The 24,347-nt window shown below is 35.3% G+C and overlaps 1 protein-coding gene across 1 annotated transcript in view; it reads left to right on the forward strand.

The window, feature by feature from the left end:
- ANKRD13C (ankyrin repeat domain 13C) overlaps nucleotides 1-24,347 on the forward strand; it is a 70,763-nt gene that overhangs the window by 34,866 nt on the left and 11,550 nt on the right. Inside the window, exons 7-11 of the mRNA XM_037500966.2 lie at nucleotides 2,648-2,792; nucleotides 5,498-5,629; nucleotides 10,110-10,271; nucleotides 22,271-22,350; nucleotides 24,092-24,190. Of these exons, the coding sequence (XP_037356863.1) occupies nucleotides 2,648-2,792; nucleotides 5,498-5,629; nucleotides 10,110-10,271; nucleotides 22,271-22,350; nucleotides 24,092-24,190 (618 nt within the window). The remainder of the gene's footprint in view (nucleotides 1-2,647; nucleotides 2,793-5,497; nucleotides 5,630-10,109; nucleotides 10,272-22,270; nucleotides 22,351-24,091; nucleotides 24,191-24,347) is intronic.

Genomic DNA, 24,347 nt, shown 5'->3' on the forward strand with positions numbered 1-24,347 from the left:
ATAAAACTAAGATTCATGTTTGGGTCTCATGGGAAGTCTGTTTTACTCATTTTGGAATTTTGCTTTTATCATTCTTTATATTGTAGCTTTATAGTAACATAGAAATATTTATGTATAATGTTAATAAACATGCTTCTTAATATACATATATATATATATATGCACACAGCATTGTTGGAAATTATATGTAAATTTTTATATCTATTTCTCTATAAATTTCCAAAATTTTAGTTTGGAAATGAGAGTATAGAACTAGAATATTTTGATAGATTATATCATGGAAGCTCTTCATATTTTAGATGAGAATGTTCAGCAAGATGAAGTGAGCTTTGGAGGAGCATATTGAAAATTAATGACTGAACCAGGTCCTCTGACTTTTTGTCACTTGTTCTCACCATGTCACAAGGCAGACATTTAAAAAAGTTACATATTCTGAGATCTATTATGCAATTTGTTAAATTACGTTGAAGAGATAAATTTTAGTTGCAAGTAAGCTCTAGGTTAATTATTCTAATGCAATAAAATTTGATTCAGGAAGAAGTTCATAGGTTTTTATTTTTAAAAAACAACCTTTTCAGATGTTCTTAATTATGGAAATGCTCATACACATTAGATTCATGGCCACAATAGAAATGTTGTTAAAACAGAAAAACTAGGTAAGAAAGATTTTGATGAGGATGTAAATCTAATTTAGCAGTCTGATGTTAGCAAACTTAAAAAAAAAATTCATCCAAGCCCCGCCCCGAAAATTATTCCTCAATTAAAAATGTTTAATATAGTTGCTTGCCAAATGTAGTTGATAATTTAGGAGAATAGTAGTATCTTCCATGTACTGCTTTTAAAAAACTGTTAATTTTACTTCTTAATTTATGCAAAAAAGAGGCTTCTTTTAAAAATGGTTTCATATATGTGACTTTTAAAAATAAATGATATGATGTGTATTGCATAATAAATACACATAATAAAACTACAAATTGGTTTAAATGGAGGGATGAAAATAAGAGCATGGGGAAAAGTAATTGTGTCAGAGAATATAGGTGAGGGAAAACTACTGTTTGGTAGAATATGTATGTCTTTTTTTCCATTTGCAAAGTATAAAATCAAAGATAAATTAAAATGGGCTGATTTTGGGTGTGACTAGATTAGGTGGAAATGTCACCATATCAGTTTGTCTTCATTTCTGCCTTACTCTCTGTGCATTCTCCTCTTTTTGCTATTCCTGCTCCCATCCCTGGCAACCCACCATCACTTTAACATAGGATGGCATAAAGACAGAAGACTGTTCAGGTCCATTTCTTTTATGTGGAGTTTAGGGTTTCCTGGTAGCTAAAGCTTGGAGTCCAGGGGGATCAGACAGATGTAATGGAACACACTGCTGAGGGGAGCAGCGGGCGACATAGAAGAGGTCTGCTGTGCCATGTGGATTAGCTCCCTGGCCAGGGCTTGAACGGGTGTTGCAATGGCTGGCAATAGCTTGATAGCACTGGGGCTTTAACCCCTGCCCCACCGGGGATGCCCCCTATTTATTCTTTTGATGTAACATGTGTGATATATTCCATTTCTCAGCCTTTTCTGTACAGGGAAAGCAAAAATGCTCACTCGCTTTGCCTTGTCTAGGATGAGAACGGAAAAACCTACAAAGTGATGAATTCTCAAAGTTGCATTAGAAACTTAGTGGCCAGGGTGGATACTTGAGTATCTTAACAGCTGTGTTAACTTATTTCTTAGACTAAGAACTGTGTGTTTTGAGCGAGTTACAGAGATCCTGATCTGGTGATCTCCTACAAACTCTTGTGCAAAATTGAAGCACGTAAGAGTACTTGTGACCTTTTTCACCCCTAATTGCAGTAAGTAGTGATTTGTGGAATTTATTTTGGATTAGTCCTTTGGGCTAGATCATAGTCAGGTCTTGGTTACCAAAAAGCATGACAAGTATACAGATATGTGAATCTGAGACTCTTTGTCACAGGAATGATCCATAAGGTTTTTAGGTTGTGTAGATGTTGGCAAAGAGAATGCTGGGAATGAGAATGCTAATCTGAATCTGGGAAGTCAAATAGAAAGGTTAAGAATTTGGAGTAGATTACAAGGTTTATCAAGTTCATGCAGCAGGGTTTGGTGCCAGATGGTTAGACATAAGACATAGATGTAGATGTAAATCAAAGGGGCAAGATTGTTAGAGATACAGTCCTTAATCCAAGAATGCAGTGTATCTATTGCTGTGCCTCTCATATGTACCCTGCTGAGCTAACAACATGGTCTTTAAGGGAAAATTTAGTGTTAGGTCTGCTTTCCTTTTCTGCCTATCCCAGTTGAAGTAACTTGTATGGGATAGCTACAATAAGAGAAATGGTGGGAACCAAGATTACAGTCAGGAAGATACTTCAGTAATGGCGAAACAATCTTTTTCTTCCTAGATTTATAAAGTATATATGTCCAGAAAAACGAAATATAGATACAATGGAATATATTTAAATATTCTTTTGGTGTTTTAAAATTAGATATTTTAAATTTAGATTTTATCTATGATTTGACTTTGAAATATAGTATTAGCATCATCAGGTGAGTTTAGAAGGAACATGGCTTGTTTGTTTATTATGAGTTTTAGCACAATTTTGTCAGTTTCTCTTCTATCCGTTTTCCACAGGCTTGACACTACTCTCATAGACTTTACTGACATGAAGTGCCAACGAGGGGATTTAAGCTTCATTTTCAATGGGGATGCGGCACCCTCTGAATCTTTTGTAGTATTAGACAATGAACAAAAAGTTTATCAGCGAATTCACCATGAGGTGAGCATGTTGTCTTATCAGCATTCCTCTAAGTGGTTGTTAAAAAAGTAGGTCTCTGTATGCAACCAAATTTCAGTGTAATTGTTTTAAAAGACATAAAGTATAATTGAAACAGTTCATTCTCAAAACTTTCATTTCCTTACTACTATGCAGTAGTCAGCTTTTTGAAAATATGTAATTTTTATCATTATGTCTTCATCCTGACTAATCCATTCAATCTGTTTGGTCATAATTCCTTGATGATCTATCTCCTCGTTAAGTCAACTCCAGCTATTCTTAATTCTCATTTGTTGAACCTGTGCTCTCCCTTTTACCATTTATTATCTTACTACCTTAGCTTCTTTTAATGTTGTTGTCCACCTTTTATCTCCTTAATATGAATGTACGTATCTTTTGGCTCTTTACTCTTTCACTTTCCTAACTCTTTGACTACCTTTCTTTTCTCTTTATCTTTTTCCCCTTATCTTCATTTGGTCACATCACTTCTCCATGTTGGTATTTTTTCCACAACTACCATTGAATAACCTTGTCCATTTTTATCTTTATCCTTTGTTCTTTGATGCCCCTTTCCCTGCTGTAAACCAAAGAAAAAGCTTTTTGAGTATCTACAAATCATTGATTACCCTACAAATGTTTAAGTCAACATTTTGTTTCGTCACTGTTTCTTTTTTGATTTGTTTTTATTTTTCATCATTTCCTTTCTGCATATTATCATTTACCACATCTTGTGGCTCATCCTCGATATCTCTTACTTAGATTTGTTTGTTTTACTACAATATCAATTGATGAGCCCTTAGTCAGCTTAAGTGTGTACTATTGAAATAGTTTGCTGTCTGGCATTGAGCAATAAAGATTTAGATTGGAACAAAGATTTAGAGGAAATGAAAAAAGGCATTCCTTGTGGAAGAAACAGGATGAGTAAAGTCAAGAAATGGGACTAAGAATAGTCTGTTTGCAAAGAGGGCAACGAGGCAAGAGAAAGATATTAAAGGAATGTCAACTAGAAAAGAAGTAAAACTTTCATTATCTGCAGATGACATGGTAATATACATGGAAAAACCCGAGAGTCTTCACTAGAAAACTAATGGCAATAATACATTAGTTCAATAAAGTGGGAAGGTACAGAATCAATCTGCAAATATCAGTTGCATTTGAAAAGACATCCAGAAAACAATCACATTCACAATTGCAAAAACAGAATTAAGTACCAAAGAGTGGACCTAACAAAGGGGGGTGAAGGATCTATACAATGAAAAATAAAAGACATTGTTGAAAGAAATAGAAAACACAAAGAAATGGAAAACTAAACTTTGCTCATGGATTGGAAAGACGAAGGAAATGGTACTCTCCCAGTCCTAAGTTACTGCTATTTTTTCATGTAGACTCATAGATTGAGAAATGGACTATATTTGCATAAAAGTTTTGTGTTGAAGAGTAGAAAAAGGGTCTTTGGGAATGTATCGCGTAGAAATAAGGAGGTATGGGATCTAGACCCTCTAGCCATGGTAAACCTTATTGGCAGTTCTTATTTCCCAGTCAGCTCTTTAGCTGCCTTTTTTTGTCCCTTTTTTCCTTAGCACATTGTGGTCCTAAGAGAGATTCAAAGAATCCCTGTTGGCTTATTACAGAATAGAATCTCATCTTATTCCACCTACCCTTCTGTACCTGATCCCTTAGTCTTCTGTCCATGAAATAAGCATAAAGCTTTCCTTTTTTCTCATCTGAAAGTAATTATTGATTATTATATGCCAGTTCTAGGGAATATAGAGGGCATAAAGCCCACAAGCCTACTTACTAAGTTGAGAAATTATGGATTGACATCTATGGATTCCTTTTCTATAAGTAATATAGGGATGATCCTTTCTGGTTTCCCCTCATTTCTTTCCTCACTCTTTTCATTTCTTCCTCCACGCTTCCCCCACCTCTTTCCTTCCTTCTATTTCCTCCTTTCTTCCTTCCACTTGGAACTATTGGGGAAGAAAGGCTCAAATGATAGTGATAGGGCAAGAATTAAAGTGAGATTTGTCTATATTTAAAGAAAACAAAGACTTCATGTGGACATTTTATCTTAGACCTATCAACTTCATTCTTTTTTTTAAAGTTTTATTTATCATACAAGAACTGGGGTACAGGTGAGAGGTGTGAGAGGTGTGGGGGGTGAGAGGATTCACCAGAGACAGAGCGGGGACCAGAACAGGCAGACTGACTGAAATACACTGCTGAGGGGAGCAGAGGGCAAGTCAGGAGAGGTCTGCTGTGCCATGTGGGTTGCTCCCTGGCCGGGGACTAAACTCGTGCTGCACGGATAGCTTCATAGGTTGCGCCTTAACCTCTTGCGCCACCAGGGAGGCCCCTCAACTTCATTCTTAAAGTAATCTTTTAAAATTGATCTACATACTCTGTATTTCTATAATAGGTAATCTAGGGTTGTTTCCATTGCATATCTGTAACAGTGTAAGAGTACTGTTTCATGTGTCCTGTATTTATCAATTCATAATTAGTCATAATTCTAACTTAATTAGATATATGAAGTTTATAGACCTATAATTGTTTTTAGAATAAGTAGTGCTTCACATTTTTTCATCTGTCTTTTTTCTTTTTCAAATCCATAACATTCAATCCAGCAACGTTGTTGATAATTTCATATGCAGCACTATGATTTTTGAAAACCTAGATTCTTATATTTAACTTTTGCCTCTCCCCAGGAATCAGAGATGGAAACAGAAGAAGAGGTTGACATTTTAATGAGTAGTGATATTTACTCCGCAACTTTATCAACCAAATCAATTTCTTTCACACGTGCCCAAACAGGATGGCTTTTTCGAGAAGATAAAACAGTATGTTCAAATTAGATTCTAAATTTTAAAAATTGTTTAGTAGTTAATGTCGCCAAAATAGTGTAATGGAAATGCAGGAGGAAGTAGCTTACTGAGTTGTGTTTTCTCCTTGAATCCAGATAGGGAATTATAATGATTGGTTAGAGTTGGAAGCTAGGAGAGACAGCTTAACACATTTGAATTCTATGTTGGGAAAGATTTCTAATATCATTGCCTTGTTATTGTACAGAACATAGTTTCTATTACTAGGCAAAGCATTTTCATTCTTATTATAAAGTACTTATAAAGGTTAATTTTTTTTTTATTGCAGTAACACTGGTTTACAATACTGTACATGATTTAAGGAAATAGGCTCACATTCTTCAGATGTATGTTACCACACCACACCCACCAAGCCCACCACCGAAGCACCCATAGTTCTTCACTGTAGACCATTGTGCTCCCTTCCTCTTTCTCTCCCAGTCCCCTCATCCCAAGTAGCATTAATTATGCAGTCATATATCTAGGATTTGTTTGAATTTAGTTTTGTTTCTCTGTAGTCCACATATGAGTGAAATCATTCAATATTTGTCTTTCTCCTCCTAATTTATTTCACCTTGCATATTCACTTTGCATAATCCCTTCCAGTTGCAGCCAGGTTGTGACTTGTTTTATTCTTTAAGAAGAGTACAGTGAAGGATATACTTTTGAGTTCTCCTTGGACATTTGTCTTTTCACTTTCAGAATGCTAAGTATTTACTTACCTAGTTTCTATTTATAAGAATTCCACATATATGATTACAATTAAATAAGCTTACATTTCAACATTATCATTACAATAAATCTCACTGGAGGTTCCCCATTAGTGAGTTGCTTTTTTCCCCATAACTCCATTTTCTTCTGTTAGCAAAAGTTTGTATGATGCTGTTTAAACTATATTGAAACATTTGTAATTAGATCTATGAGGAAGCGTTTTAGAAAGTTTTAAAGTCAAGAATAAGTAATCACATCAGGTAAAAGCCAGGATTTACAGCTTTTAAAAATTACATATTGTTTACTACACACTGTGGACATGAATGTATTCTTTTTGAAGAAAAAAAACAGCTTATATTAGTCATGGCTCTCTGAGAAACAAAATAATATTTATCTCTTTCTATACACATATAAATAAATATAGATATCTATATGTAGCTCTCTGTGTGTGTATGTCTATATGTAGATGTATATATATATATATATATATATATATATATATATAGAGAGAGAGAGAGAGAGAGAGAGAGAGAGAGAGAGAGAGAAGGTAACATACGGATTGATTTATTTTAAGGAAATGGCTCACGTGAATGTAAAACCTGCCAAGTCTGAAATCTGTGGCGCAGTCTTGCAGGCTGAAAATGCAGGCTGGAAAAGTTGATGTTGTGTTGAGTCTGACTGACACCTACTGGCTGGAATCTCAGGCCTGGTTTCTATGTTGCAATCCTGAGTCCTAATTGTTTTACCATTGGGAAACATTTGTCATTGCGTTTAAATTTTGCATTTAATTGGTGAGGCTTACCCACATTATAAGGGTAATCTGCTTTACTCTAAGTCTGCTGATTTAATATTAATTACATCTAAAAAATATTTTTACAGTAGTATCTAGAGTGGTGTTTGACTAAACATCATATTAGGCACATAGTCTAGCCAAGTTGCCATAAAATTAACTATCATACAACCTTACCATAAAGCTGAAAATTCCCCCTTGGGCACTACTTACCTGCCCAGAGCCCCTTGTTAAAGGTTATCCATTTATATATTCTCCAGACCTTTTAAAGTCTTTATGTATCTAAATATGTATCCCTTGTAATACGTAGCTTTAGTTGTGAATATTTATTTTTCAATGTTACCTCATAAAGTACTATATCAACTTTTTTAAACTCTTTAGTGTAACTTTTTTTTTTTTAAATCAGTAGTACCACTCCATTCTTTTTTGGCAACTGCGTAGTATTCCATAGTATGAATATGCTGTGATTTGTTTACCTAGTCTCTTATTTTTTGACATTTATATGAATGGACACACCTTTATCAGAGAATCTCAGTATATTATATTACAATGTCACTTTTACCATCCCTGAATATGTCTTTGACATTGTCTCACAGACAGCAAGAAATAGAATGTATGAATTATGGGGAATATGCACTTGAAACTTTTATAGATATGATGACATACTTTTAACACAGTTTTTTCATTATAAGATTTCATAAACTGAGAATTATCATCCGAGTATTTCCCAATCACAAATTCACACTATGAAATATAGGCTCGTCACTTTTTCTCTTTAAGCTTATTTGGCAATAAATAGCATATAGGATTTCCAGTTGTGAGATCCTATATTGCAGTCCATTTATAGGCTTGAAGACTTACTTGTTTGTACTCTGTTCTTCTGGACAGCATTAGAAGGATCACTTCAAGAGAAGATAAAAATTGAAGCTGCTATAATCTAGTGCTACTCCTTAGCAGCTCAAAACTCTTGAACACCATTAGGTGATCTTCTTAAATCTTTAACAGGTAAGGAGGGAGTCAGTAATGCTTACAGTTCCCATTTTGTTGGTAAAAATAGGTGCAGAATGCTTTGCTTTCTGTTTATGGATAAGGAGGCACCAAAAGTAGGGTGGACATGGAAACAACTCTAATCCCGCAGTTTTAGAGTGCCAGAAACCAACAGCAAGATGGAGACTAAGTGATTTGCATGCAGTCAGAAATGAGAAACTTATTTCCAGTAAGTTATTGATCATATTTTTTGAAGTAAGATTTAAAAACTGACCACCTGTGGATTTGAAAAAAGTAAAGTTTAGTGTTGAAGGAGGAATTCACTGAAAGGAAGTAACTCTTTCCTTGATGTTCTTTATAGCACTTGAGGTTCCTTATTCCCTATCCATAGTATACACACTTATATTGGTGAGCAAACCTCTCTGTTGTTCTTTCTTCTTTGTTGAAAGCAACAAGCAAAGGAAACTTAAAGTTTGGTCCTGTTAGAAAATAGAGCATTGGGGGCCTCCCCGGTGGCGCAGCGGTTGAGCGCTGGGTTGCGAAGCTGCCCGCAGCCTCTGCAGCGCCGGTTCCATCCCTGGCTGCTCCCGGCCACCGGAGGAGGGTCCCACATGGCGCGCAGACCTCTCATGCTGCCCGCTGCTCCCCTCAGCAGTGTACTTCGTCAGTCTGTCTGTTTGCTCTCCGCTCTGGTTCTGGTGAATTCTCTCACCCTTCCATGCTTCTGACTGTACCCAGTGCTTGTATAAATAAATAAATAAATAAATTAAAAAAAAAAAAAAGAAAAGAAAATAGAGCATTGGAACAGATCATTATTCTAGTTGTACTAACAATTCCTATGTGACTTAGACTATTTCTTTTTTTTTTTTTATAGATTTATTTATTTATTTATACAAGCACTGGGTACAGTCAGAAACGCGGGAGGGTGAGAGAATTCACCAGAGCCAGAGCGGGGAGCAGAGCAGGCAGAAGGACCGAGGTACACTGCTGAGGGGAGCAGCGGGCGGCAGGAGAGGTCAGCGCGCCATGTGGGACCCTCCTCTGGTGGCCGGGAAGCAGCCGGGGATTGAACCGGCGCTGCAGAGGCTGCGGGCAGCTTCGCAACCCAGCGCTCAACCGTTGCGCCACCGGGGAGGCCTTAGACTATTTCTTTTTTTTTTTTTTTTTTTTTAATTTATTTATTTATTTATTTTTTTTAAATAGAGGCATGCTTTTATTTATTTATTTATTTATTTGTTTTGTTTATACATGCACTGGGTACAGTCAGAAGCGTGGGAGGGTGAGAGAATTCACCAGAGCCAGAGCGGGGAGCAGAGCAGGCAGAAGGACAGAAGTACACTGCTGAGGGGAGCAGCGGGCGGCAGGAGAGGTCTGCGCGCCATGTGGGACCCTCCTCCGGTGGCCGGGGAGCAGCCGGGGATCGAACCAGCGCCGCAGAGGCTGCGGGCAGCTTCGCAACCCAGCGCTCAACCGCTGCGCCACCGGGGAGGCCCTAGACTATTTCTTTTTATTCCACCTTTTTTTCTATCTATAAAATGGGAACAGTAATTATACCTGACCCCTCCTTGTTACTTTTGAAATTTGACTATGAGTTAAATAAATTTTTCTGATAGAATTGTGCTTCTTAAATGTGGATTTTTTTAATTTAATTTAATTTTTATATTCCCCATACTTAAGTGTGGATTCTAAAGTAATATTGTGTGGTGTTTTCACTTAAATTTTATTCATTTGCAGATCAACTACCTTTTATGTGCTTTGAATTTTTCTTTACCAATTTGAAATTTATAATTTTATGTATTTTTAGCTTAATAGACTATAAGATAATTTGGAAATTTCAAGTACCAAATGAATGTTTATTTTTACTTACATGGTACATGTTTGTGGACAAACATGTGTTTGTATATTTGAATTTTTAAAAATCTAACACAAACAACTTGTATTATTATTTTGAAATGCTTCATTTTGTTTTAGGAAAGAGTAGGAAACTTTTTGGCAGACTTCTATCTGGTGAATGGACTTGTTTTAGAATCAAGAAAAAGAAGAGAACATCTCAGTGAAGAAGATATCCTTCGAAATAAGGCCATCATGGAGAGTTTGAGTAAGGGTGGAAACATAATGGAACAAAATTTTGAGGTATAACTTTTACTTTTCCTTATTTATAATTTTCTAAGGAGAGAGGGAGTAGACTACATTTCTGGCATTCAATGACTTTAAGTGCACTCATAGGTTTTGTTTACTGTATATCTACCACATTTTGTTTTCTGTGATTTGACCTTTGGTAATTTTTGTGAATCTGTTCTTTGAGTCTTTACTGACAAATTTTTATAAACATGCAGCCCAGTGTTAATCAATGTCCCTTTGCATGTATTATTTTTACCTAGTTCACCAAATGAAATCTTTCCATGCTTAAAAGGCCCAGCTAAAGATCCTCTAACTTTATGAGTAATTTATAGTTCATACTTCCCATTTTTTTAAATTTAATTCGTGTTTATTAAATGTATGTTATATACAAAGAATTGTGACCAAAAGGAAAGGGGAGGGAAAATTAGGGAATACTAAGGTATATGAGACCCAGTAATGTTTAACCTTATTCCCTAATAAAGTGAAATGGATAGGTTCTTAAATTTATCTTTTATTTTTACACTTTCAGACTTACAAAAGAGTACTAAAACAATACTAAGAATTGTATACCCAGATACCTTTAATCAAGATTTCCCAGATGTTAACATTTCACTACATTTGGGTGTCTTTCTTTTTTTCAAATTGCAAAATAGGGCCCCCCACCCCCTGTAGATTATGAAATCAATTTAGTGGCACGCCTTTTTTTTTTTTTTTTTAAATTAGAATCCAAATAAAGATATTAGGAAAAAAACACCACAGTACACAATAGTGCCTGTCATTCTTACTTTATGATATAGTTATTTCAGGGTATATGTGTTGCATAAATATGTATGTGTGGATACTGAGTTGTGTAAAATGTGAATCACAGCCCTAAAAAAGGTTAAAGGTTACTTTGAGGAGGCTTGGATTCCTTGAATAGTTTCTCCCCTATTTTATTGTGCTAAATGCTTCATTTTTAGGGGTAGACAAACCTAACAGAACATTATACCAAGTTCCAATCAACTGATGGTAATACTATGTGTGTCATGATAACATTTTAACATTTAGAAAGTTTATGTATTGAGTGGATCAACCTTAGTTTAGTTAAAGAAACTGAGAATTCCCATGAAATGTTTGTTAAAATTGTGTTCATGTCAGTTTAGTGTGGACCCGTCCCCTTCCCGCCAAGATCCTCTTTTGTACTCCTCATTTATTCTCTTGGCCTTGGGATAAAGACCTATCAGATTTCATTTTTCATGATTCTTCTGGTACTTACTGATCTCCTGATATGCTCAGGAAATGGAAATGGAGTTGAATTAAGAGAGAGAATTATGAGCTCAGTCTTTGACAAAGTTGCTCCCTTCTCTCACTGTTGACCTGGTAAAAGGTCATTTCTTTGGACTTGTATTGTGATTTTAATTTTATTAAAGTTCTTTTTAAAAAGGATGTTGATGTGCTGGTGGTTATTACTACAATAGTTTAATTTTGGCAGCAAACTATTTTGGGATTAGTACATGGAAACAAAACTTTATAGAACAGAATTTCATGGACCATTTGCCATTTATCTATGATTTGTCTCAGATAGATATCTGATTTATCTGTATGTAAATTTGATTTTCTTTAGGGCAAACTTTGTAACCTGATGCTCTTAAATTGTTAAAGCTGCCTTTAAATAGCATTTTATAACCAACAATAGTTTTTCACATTGAAATTAAGACTGTTTAGTCCCCGATAGCTGTGTAATAGAGCAAAATATATGCCTGAAATTAAGTAATTAAGTTTTTGATTTTATGGTCAGAAATCAAAGGAAACAGTTTCTGTGTGACTCATGGTCTCTTGAACATTAAAGTTCTTTTTTTTTAATTTAAGTAATTTTAATTTATTTATTTTATTATGTTTTTGTTGATTTTTAGATAGTATTTGATCTCTCCCCTCCAGTTTAGTCCCTGTAGTCCTCCCACCACCATAGTAACATTATATTTCTTGATGATTATTTAAATTAAACTTTTCAATTTCTATAAAAGATTAAACAGTGGAATTTTAGTTAGGATGGTGTTGCATATATAGATCAATCATTTTCTACATAAAAACCTACTTTTTAAAAATTTCAACTTTTAATTTTGAGGTAATTGTAAATTCACACACCCAGTTGTAAGTAATAATATAGAGCAATCCCATGGACACCTCACCTGGTTTCCTATAGTGGTGATATCTTGCAAAAGTGTAGTATAATAGAACAACCAAAATATTGGCATATAGTCAAGATATAGAACATTTCCTTCACTCCAGATCCTTCTGTTCCCTTTTTATAAGCATCCCTACTGCCTTTTTACCCCCTCCTTGTCTCTTAGCTCTGACAACCACTAATCTGTTTTTCAATTTCTTTAATTTTGTCATCTCAAGTACATTGTATGTAACCTTTTGATACTGGCCTTTTATTTTTTTTCACTCAGCTTAATTCCCTGGTAAATTTGTTCTATTTGTTGTGTGTATTAATATCCTTTTTTTAAAATTTATGAGCATTATCCATGATATAAATGAACTGTAGTTTGCTTAACCATTCAAATTGGGTTATTCCCGGTTTTTGTCCCTTATGAATAAAGGTGCTGCAGACATACTTGTATAGGTTTTTGTGTGAATGTAAGTCTTTATTTCTCAGATATAAATTTTCTCTTTGGAAATGAATGAAGCTGGCTGCTTGTATATGGACTCAAAGGGTACATTAGCAGATGCACCCTCAGGGACTAGACCCTAGGATCCAGTGGCATTCCCAGTAGCAGTCTCTGAGTTACCATTTCTCTGTATTCTTGCCAGCACTTGCTATTGTCATCATTTTTATTTTGATGGTATCTTAGCTTGGATGCCATAGCAAAATACCAGAGTGGGTTGCTTAAAATAAGAGGAATTTATTTCTCATACTTCTGGAGGAATGGGAAATCCAAGACCATGGTACCTGCCTATTTTCTTCCCTGATGTGAGTTTTCTTACTGGCTTCCTGATTATTGTGTTTTGCCAGTATTTTTCTCCTGTTATCTTTTTATCCCATTACACAGGTCTTTTGAAGAGGAAAAGTTTTCACTTTAATGAGGTCAAGTTTTATTAATTTTTGTTTCATGGCCCATAACAACCTAACAACTCTTTTTCTAGCTCCAGTACACTATGATTTTCTGCTAATTTTCTTTTCCCCTCAAAGACTTAGATCTCTGTATTTTATATTTAAGTCCACAAATTAGTTAATTTTGTTAAGGTGTGATGTTAAATCAAATTAGTTAAGGTGTGATGTTAAATTAAGGTTTATCTTTTGGCTTTGGATATCCAGTTAATCTAATGTCAGCTTTTGAAAAGGCTATCCTTCTTCCATTGAACTGCCTGCTGGAATTTTTATTGGTATATTATTGAATCTATAGATTAATGTGGGGAGAATTGATATCTTAATAATAATAAATCATCTGTTTAATGAATATAGCATATCTTTCCATTTATTTAGATCCTTTATTTAACACTTGTCTCAGAAGTGTTATGTGGTTTTTAGTATATTTAATTTAGCAAGTATTTCATATTTTAATGCTATTATAAATCATGTTTATTTTCCAATTTCCATTTTATTTTCCAATTTTTCTATGTTGGTTATTAATATATTAGTTTTTTTTTTTTTAAAGATTTATTTATTTATTTATACAAGCACTGGGTACAGTCAGAAGCGCGGGAGGGTGAGAGAATTCACCAGAGCTAGAGCGGGGAGCAGAGCAGGCAGAAGGACCGAAGTACACTGCTGAGGGGAGCAGCGAGTGGCAGGAGAGGTCTGTGCGCCATGCGGGACCCTTCTCTGGTGGCCGGGGAGCAGCCAGGTATCTAACCGGCGCCTCAGAGGCCGCGCGGGCAGCTTCTCAACCTAGCGCTCAACCGCTGCGCCACCGGGGAGGCCCTATATTAGTTTTTTTAAATACATTCTTTAGCATTTTCCACAGGTTCTCATGACATTAAGAAATAAAATTAATTTTAACTTTTTTCTTGTATTATCACTGAGCTTTTTATTAGTTTTTTTTACTTTATGGCATTGGGAAATAACACATGTATAATATTGAATAAAATGTGAGAGCAGGTGCCATATCTTTTCCCTGATCTTGGAAGGGATTTTTGTTGTTTACTTTTTTTGTAAATTGAGGTAACATTGCTTTACATGATTGTTTGTGTTTTAGAAGTATAAGATCTCCCCAGAAGGTATTTTTTTAATATACCAATGTTATTTTTTAAAAAATCATTCTATTTTTTTTAACCTGGCATAAGTAATTTATTAAGAACTGCTAAGTGATGGCTATATTATTATTGGTAACCCTGTAATTATGTTAAGATTACATTTTTAATAGTTTTGTAATAAAAATATATATCTCATTATATATATTTTTGATAGAGAAGAACTGAAGACTTGCATTTGAGAATCTTTTTGGAGCTTAATGATAAGTATTTAGAAGGAATTTAAGAAAACAGTAGTTCTATCAGATATTCATCCATATATTAAATTTGATTTGGTTGAATCAGATAAGGTTACTGATGCAAGAACATCAGAATAGGATTGATGAGTCTAATTATAAAAAAGATACAAATAACTTCTTATTTTTTTCCCTCATGGAGACAGAATTTACTAACATGGAAAGCAGCATGGAACTGATACTAATTTACATGTATTCAGCAGTGGACATTAAAGAAGATAAGAAATATTTGTATGCATTTTGTAGATAATTTTAGGAATACAGTTCTCTTAAACTTACATAATAAGCTTTTTAGGAAGGGTATATATAAATTAATATGTAAAGTTAAAATGCAGGCAGTCAAGAACAGTAAAAGGAGGGAATCTATCCAATTCAAGTAACATTTCCATTTTAATGATGAACTGTATTAAAAATCTTTACAGTTTTAAAAAACATTTTATATGTCAGTATTGAAATTAATGACTGCTTGTTCACAGCCAGAAATATAAAAATGAGTGAAGCATAAAAATCAATAGAGGCTGTATCAACTTTCAACTCACTGTGAAATACAGGTTACTCAAATGTACGCATTTTAATATTGGAGAATAACAAAGTCTTCTCTGTGGCTTTATCTGAATGAAGTAGCATCATAAAATTCAGCTTCTACAGGTAAAAATTGAACCCACTTTTACCTCAAGGTTTTGTTTCCTATTAAAGTTGACTTAAAACATTGCCGGTGTTCCCATGAGCAATGTGTTAAGTACTTTCCATATATTGTCTCATTTGATTATTACAATGACCTAAAGAGATGAGTATCACTGACCCATTTTATATAAAAGAAGTCAAGGTTTAAAGAAATTAATCTATCTGAAGTCTCAAAGCTAGAAATAGCTTTTGATTCCAATTTCTCTTACCCCCACTATGTTCTGACTCTAGTGTATGTAGCTTCCCAACCGCCTTTGTTATATATACCTGTATATCTGGATATTTAAAATGTCTTAGCAGATTTTTCAAAATATTTGAAAGTTAAATTTGGAAAAAGAGAGGGGTGACCATAAGATGTACTCCTGGAAAGATGCTATTGGTAAATATAGTAAAAATTAAAATTGTGTTTTTTCAATGATGTGTATAGAACACATTAATAAAGAATAAATTTTCTTTCCCACTATTGAAAATTTTAAGAACTTAGAAATGCTTATGACTTCTTACTGTTTTTAAAAGTGAAAATATTCTATTTTGATCAAATTTCCCTTCTTAAAAATAAATGCCTAACCCTTTCAGAATGAATTTCTATTCTTTATTGTAAATGAATAGTTTTTGAGGTTTTTTTTTTAAGATTTATTTATTTATGCATACAAGATTGGGGTACAGGCCAGAGATGTGGGGGGTGAGAATTTACCAGAAACAGAGTGTGGAAGGGAACAGGCAGAATGACTGAAATACACCGCTGAGGGGAGCAGCGGGTGAGAGAGGAGAGGTCTGCTTTGCCATGTGGATTGCTCCCTGGCTGGCTGGGGATTGAACTCGTGCTGCAGAGGCTGTGGATTGCTTCATAGTGCGGTCTTAACTCCTTGAGCCACCAGGGAGGCCCCTGTTTTTTAATTCTTTTTGAAAGACTAATTTTTTTTAAATTTTCATAAGATAAGGCTTTTAGGTAGCAATTAGAGGAATTATTTTTCAAATGACCAGTTTTGCCATACCTCCTCCTTTTTTCCTTCCTTTCCAAACAGGGTTATAATAATATATATATTTGATCATTTGTTTTTTATTGTAAAATTTATGTGCTAGAAATTCTTAAGTCATGGGCACTTTGCTTCTATATTTTTGATCCCTTTTTTTTTCTTTTTGTTCTATTAAGTTATTGCTGGAGAAGGGAACAATGCTCCCATTTATACCATTGACAGAAAAGTATTGATAAAAGTATTAATTATGTGCCAGTTATATATACAGAAATTGAGTTAAGCCCTATAGCGATTATATAGATTTTTATTTTTATTTATTTATTTTTTAAGATTTATTTTATTTATTCATACAAGCACTGGGTACAGTCAGGAGCGCGGGAGGGTGAAAGAATTCACCAGAGGGCCTCCCCGGTGGCGCAGCGGTTGAACGCTGGGTTGCGAAGCTGCCCGCGGCCTCTGCGGCGCCGGTTTGATCCCCGGCTGCTCCCCGGCCACCGGAGGAGAATCCCACATGGCGCGCAGACCTCTCCTGCCGCCCGCTGCTCCCCTCAGCAGTGTACTTCGGTCCTTCTGCCTGCTCTGCTCCCCTCTCTGGCTCTGGTGAATTCTCTCACCCTCCCGCGCTTCTGACTGTACCCAGTGCATGTATAAACAAAACAAACAAACAAACAAACAAATAAATAAATAAATTAAAAAAACATGCCTCTAAAAAAATAAAAAAAAAAAAAAAAAAAAAAAGAATTCACCAGAGTCAGAGCGGAGAGCAGAGCAGGCAGACTGACGTAGTACACTGCTGAGGGGAGCAGCGGGCATCAAGAGGGGTCTGCGCGCCATGTGGGACCCTTGCCTGGCAGCTGGGGATCATCAAAACGGCGTTGTAGAGGCTGCGGGCAGCTTGGCAACCCAGCGCTCAACCGCTGCGCCACCGGGGAGGCCCATATAGATTTTAATATATAAAAACTAAATAGGAATACCTAGATTTAAAAAAAATAAATATCTTTAACTTCCAAAAACCTTTGCCATGTAAAATGTTAAAGTATTAGCAATCTTATCAATAAATAAAAAAGAGGGCCTCCCTGGTGGCGCAAGAGGTTAAGCACCACACTATGAAGCGATCCGCAGCCTCTGCAGCACTAGTTCAATCTCCAGTCAGCCAGGGAGCAACCCACATGGAGAAGCAGACCTCTCCTCTCTCGCCCGCTGCTCTCCTCAGCAGTGTGCTTCAGTCAATCTGCCTGTTGGGTTCCCCACTTTGTCTCTGGTGATCCTCTCACCCCCCCCCCCACATCTCTGGCCTGTACCCCAGCTCTTGTATGTATAAATAAATAAATCTTTAAAAAAATGACTTTAAAAAAAAGAAATTTTTTCATATGCTTCAAGAAAGAAAAGCATTAGAATTTTTACATTTAATTATGAAGGAAAAGTTTGATGGCATTTCAGTTACAGAGCCTATTGGTTAGGAGAAATATAATTAGAACGCCATCTGGTATTCTGTTACAGTCTTTATGTCTTCTTGTTTCATCAGATAGCTATGGCAGCAATATAGAGGGAACACTGAAGGATTTAGCTAAAGTGTCAGAATGTATCAAATGACCAATTATAAATAATTAGGAAATATCTTTTAATAGATATTTCATAGGAATGAGCTAAAATGCTCATTTAAAGTCTAAATTAGATTTATGATCATCTCTTTACTAAGCTGGGGAATGTATAATGTACAGTTTAGAAAGAATTCTGTTGGAAATAATAGAAATTGCTTACAAAAGTTTATTACCTAAAGAATATACATATGTGACATGCCATATTATCTAATCATGGCTGGCAAATGTGTTTTTGCTCTGATAGTATGTGTGTATATATATTATCATGCATACATAAAGCCAGTTATAGCCAAATACATAATGAACTAGAAGCAAGCCTAGACAAATTTTAAACAGCGTTCTGAAGGAGTAATTGATTGTGGTCTGCTTAGAGATTTGGTTAGAAGTAGGCCTTTGCTCTTTTTCTGGGTTGGAGCAGCAGTCTTAAACTTTTCTAGTTATTTCCACTGCAGTTACAGCTTATGTTAGTATGTATCTGCCTTCTGCAGCTTCACAAGGCACTATTTAATCTAATGCTTTGCCACAATATTTATAAGGGTCACTAACTACCTTTTAAACCCACTAGTTGTTCTGATAAACCATTGCCACATGCCATAATATTATGTGTACTATTCCATTTTATGTATTTAATTTGGCATTATGATATAAGTTTGACTGCCCAAAAGATGTTCTAAAGTAATAGTAACTTAAGATAAAAGTTTACTTTTCTCTCATGTAATAATCTGAGTTTATTAGTTTTCTCTTCTCTGTGGGTTAAACTCAGATCTAACCTTTGTCTTATTTCTCTGCCATTCCTAGGATGTGGCCCTCATCCACATGGTTTAAAATAGTTTATTACCTGTTTAGTATTCTAGCCAGCAAGAATAGTAATTCCTAATAGTAAGTAGGATGGAGAAGACAAACTGGTTCTTGCTAAGAACGCCATCAGAAGTTGCATCACTCTGTTCACCTGCCCGTCATTAGAATTTAGTCATATGGTAACAGTGAGCTATCTGCAAGGATGGCTAGAAAAGAAATCTTTATTCTAGGATATGAAGTGTCCAGTCAAAAAATTGGAAGGGAGTTTTTTTCCTTTTTAAAAAAAATACTTATTTTATATTATGTTATGTTTTTTAAAGATTTATTTATGCATACAAGAGCTGCGGTACAGGCCACAGATGCAGGGAGTGAGAGGATTCACCAGCGACAGTGGGGAATGGAACAGGCAGATTGACCAAAGTACACTGCTGCGGAGAGCAGTGGGTGAGTCAGGAGAGGTCTGCTGCACCATGTGGGTTCCTCCCTGGCCGGCTGGGGCTCAAACTTGTGCTGCAGAGGCTGTGGATTGCTTCATAGTGTGGTGCTTAACCTCTTGCGCCACCAGAGAGGCCCTAAATATTTATTTTATTTATGCATACAAGAGCTACAGTCCAGGCCAATGGTATGGGGTGAGAGGATTGACCAGAGACAGAGTGGGGAACAGAACAGACAGATTGACTAAGAACACTGCTGAGAGAGGAGTGGGCGAGTCAGGAGAGGTCTGCTGCGCCGTGTGGGTTGCTCCCTGGCTGGCCGCAGGATCGAACTCATGCTGCAGAGGCTGCAGACAGCTTCATAGGTTGCGTGGTAAGCCCTTGCACCACCAGGGAGGCCCATCTTTTTTTTTTTTTTAAACAACAAATCACAGACTAGATAGACAATAAGCCATCTAACAGTCTCACTGGTAGGTAGATACCAGATGTTTCAGTTAACACATGGATATTGGTAACATTGGTAACTCTCACCCAATGTATCCCTTCAGTTCTAACTTTTCTCCTAAACATCAGATCTATACTGTTTTTGCCCACCATCACTTGGATAAATATATGTATCTAAATTTAGTATGTTTAAATATAATAAATTTCCTTCCGATCTTCTTTGTCTTGAGTGGTGACACCATTATCTACTACCATAACCCACATCAACAACCTGAAATTTGTCCTTAGCTTTTCTTACCCCGATATCTGATCAGCACAAGTTCCTAAAGTTCTTTCGAATCTATTTCTCCCCTTCTGTTTTGAAACAGCATGCCCTGCTCATTTCTCATTTTAATTACTGTTTTAATTTAGACACTGCTGTCAGAGTGAGCTCTCTGAAATAGGTTGAACTATTTTAGCCAATACTTAATAACTAATATGGATAGTATATTTACTATGCATCAGGCACTGTTTCATACATTGTATTTCGCAAGCCATCTTTATCCTCAAAATAATCCTGTGGGGTTGTATAGTTGACAAAACTGAGAAGAGAGGTTGAATAATTTGTCAGCTAGTAATTGGCAAAGCCAGGATTGGATTAGTCTGTCTCCCAAGTTCGTTTTTATATTGCTTCAAAGTTTGTCCATTGCTTCCTGAGAAAAATACAGTATACTTCTTCCACAAAGGCTTTTCAAACTAATTTTTCCCCTTCCATCCTGTGCCCACTTACCTTTGTATTGCTACTTTCCCTTCATGTCTGCTACGCATTAGCTCACTGCATTTGCAGTTTCCCAGTGCAGCATGCTTTCCTCACCGATGTACTGTCCCGCATCTCTGGCAGCTTGTTTTTGTTGTTCTTTCTTCTTGACTCCCCTATTCAAATACCACCATGACTGGTACATCTTTTTGGCTAACCCAGTCTGAGTCAGAAACCCGTATTCTGTGCTAGTATGTCATCCTCTAGCTCCCTCTAGTTTAGCTCCCATCATCTTAGGTTATAATTACCTGCTTTCTGTGTGTCTCTTTGTAAGCTCCTTAAGGATGGAAAGTTGCCTCTTACATTGCCTAATGCCCTAAAACGTCTAGTTTCCTTTCTTCCCACATTCCTCTGTTGCTATTCGTCAGTGACTTGTAACCAACAACATATATGGCCCTTTTCCAGGCTTCTTTCTCTTTAAAGTCTTTGTATTAGGACATTGAAACATCTGTTCTTTTGATCTCCATGATACCTTAACACTCTGATTTTTCCTTTTTTCTCTTTGATTACTACCTGACTCCTTTCTGACCTTTTTATTTTCCTGAATGTGTGTGCTTTTTAGGACTCAGTCACCAGCTCTTTGTTCTCTTACTTTTCATCTAGTCAGAGAATTCTGATTTTTTGTCTCTAGATCTGATATCTTTTCCTTTTGTAGTTGTTCTCTAGGAACTTCCCAGGATAAAACAGTTACCAATAGTTATAGAATCCTTTATTCTGTGTAGGCACTTATCTCTTCCTATAATTTATCTCCTTGAATTCTTAGCTATGATGTACATGGTCATATTCCCATTTTGCAGGTGAGTTAAATTGATTTAATAGAAAGTGACTTGCCCCAGTTCACACAACTACTAGGTAGTGGAGCTTCAGTTCCAGCTTAGTCAAAATCCATGATTTTAATACACCTAGAGTGCAGCCTATTAAACATCTTATACTCATTTTATCCAAAATTGTACTTTGAATGGAACCTCGCAGTGTTACTGTTTATCTTGTTATTTTATGTGTTTAATTTATTGCTCTATTCCTCCAGTTCGTCCTTAGCAATTTTCCATTTTTATTGTCACTCCCTTAGTTACATATTGCCAGTTCATCCTAGTAGTGTTCCAAATACATATTTCAGAGAGACAAATATAAGTTTTAAAATCTGAACTATATGAATGAATGTTGTTGATCTTCCTTTTGAACCTAGTTCAAACAGATCAGTCCACTTGTGTTTGTCATCATTGATTCTCCCTGTCTAAAATACTCTATTTTATTTTCGTTTAAATCTGAGCCCCACCCAATAGTCTCAATTTTTTGTCCATAGCAGATTGCTGTCTTTTCTGAACTCTGATACTACTCAGTACCTTGTAATCTCATCTGACCTTTAATCATATAATATTTTATATTTCTGATTAACTTCATGTCTGTATGGTGTTTTTTGTTTTGTTTTTGTTTTTTTCATGTCAACTCTGCATTGTAAACTCCTTATATTCAAGGCTAGTTTTTAAACTTCTCTAATAGTTCCCATAATGCAAGGAACATTTTAGATTATTAAAACATTGAGTGAATTGATTTTATTATTTTGGTATTTATCTACTTATTTGGGATTTAGAAAAATGTTAATAATAGATATTACTGATAGAGCTTAAATCACCATGGAACTCTCTTGGAAGTAGCCTCTTAAAGCATTATGTTGATGGATTGAGTAGATTAGTATTTTAAATAACTTGTTTTGTACTAGTTTTATATTAAAAAAATGATTTTCTGTCCTTCTCTGTCTCTCTGTCTCCCCCCACCCCCGCCTTTGTTTCTGTTTAATTATTTGGCAGCCGGTGAGAAGACAGTCCCTTACCCCTCCTCCTCAGAACACTATTACATGGGAAGAATATATATCTGCTGAAAATGGAAAGTAAGTGTGTATTTTTTTTTCTTTCTCTATATATTCTTTGGTGTTTAGAAAAAGATTTTAAAAAACATTGTGAATATTTAAAGCATAAATTTACATTAGAGAGAAATATTAGTATAATTTTGTCTGAAGTAGTTTTTTTTTACTATAAAAATATGGATTAAGCATGATGAAGGTGAAGTATCCCCAGTTACATGTATTCTTTAAATAAGATGTAGAGGGGTCTCCCTGGTGGCTCAGGTGGTTGAGTGCAGCTCTATGAAGCTCTCCCCAGCCTCTGCAGTGCAGGTGAATCCCGGCTGGACAGGGAGTTACCCACATAGCACGGCAGACCTCGTCTGTTTCTCCTGCTGCTCCCCTCAACAGTGTATTTCAGTCAGTCTGCCTGTTCTGTTCCCCACTCTCTCTCTGGTGAATCCTTTTACCCTCCTGTGCATCTGGCCTGTAACCCTTGTATAAATAAATAAATCTTAATAAATGAATAGATAGATAAATATGATGTAGAACCTTCATTTTTACATCTCTCCTACCAATTTGCACACACCAAAAAACCTATAGGACATTGTTCAAAGTAAATATAATGTGAGGAATTGCCCAATGCAATTGCTTATTTGACTTTTCTATTGTGTGATGAACTTTTATATTTTGTTGTTATATGCTGAGTTTTTAGTATGCCAATAAGACCATTCATAATTTATCTACTTTTTGCTATTCCATGCTCATCTCCTGTCAATTTCCCTTTGTTTCAGCCTATGGCTGACTTACATCTTACCATCTTTACACAGACTCTTAAAGTTAATTACTAGTACTTACTAAAGTACTAAGCTCAAAGTTTGTATTAAGTAAATATTTACTGAAATAAAGAATGATGAATGGATTATTTTCAGTAAATAAATATTTTTTTTTCTGGATGATCATGTCAAGAAAAGCACTTGACATGATTGTAGAAATAATTCCTTTTGGTGGAGATTAAAAATATTACCATCCCCTGTGTTTAGGAAGAAGTTGTAGAAATTACTATTTTTTGTATTGAAAGGTTCATTATTATACTCTTCTAATTTCTTCAAAAGGTTTCCATCTTAAAATATCCTATAGTTAATATAGAGCTCATTCTTTACATCACTTTTTATGTATTGATCTTTGCTGAGAACTGTAGATAGTAAAAGATTGAATTAAATAAGTAGTTTTTAAAGGTATCCAAAGATATTTTGAAACTCTTTTATAGTGATATGCTTTGTTCCTAAAAATGATTATTAAAATTATATTCAATGTGAAATTTGTTGAGTTTTGATAATTTTTCTGAATGTTTACACTTCACTTCTTTTTTCTTTAAATTTTAAATGTAGTATTTGTTTTTTAGATCGTTGTTAATTTTTGGGCAATAGATGATTTCACCCCTGAGATGTGGTTAGCCAAGTTCTCCCATCACCAAAGCACCCTTAGTCCAGTACCATATGCACTTCCCTATTTTGTTGATTTTTTGTTGTTGTTTCCCATGTCTCATTTCTCATACGTTTGGTTCACTTTCTGTATAATTTTAATTTGTTTTGATACTCAGAGTAAGAAACTTTGAAATACTTATGAATGCCATTGGAAGATGACAGATTCTGTTTAGAAAGATGAAGCATGTGAGGAAAGTTTTCTAATATTTTTCTTTCTTCCCTCCTTCTCTCCCTTTTTTCCTTCCTTTGTATTTCTTCCCCTCCCTTTTCTTTTTCTTTTTCTTTTTTTTTTTCCATTTTAGAGCTCCTCATCTGGGTAGAGAACTGGTGTGCAAAGAGAGTAAGAAAACATTTAAAGCCACAATAGCCATGAGCCAGGAATTTCCCTTGAGAATTGAATTGTAAGTTTGTTACTAACTATCCAAGTTTATGAAAGAAGCTATCATACCTTAAAAACTATAAGATTTAAATCTAAGTGTATATTTAAGTCTTTGATATGTAAAAGCAAGTAGCCATTGCTTTGATAATATATGTACTGCATAGGGTTTACTAGTTCAT

This window comes from Talpa occidentalis, unplaced genomic scaffold, assembly GCF_014898055.3.
Source record: "Talpa occidentalis isolate TD23 unplaced genomic scaffold, MPIMG_talOcc4v2.1 talOcc4.9, whole genome shotgun sequence".
Lineage (NCBI taxonomy): Eukaryota > Metazoa > Chordata > Mammalia > Eulipotyphla > Talpidae > Talpa > Talpa occidentalis.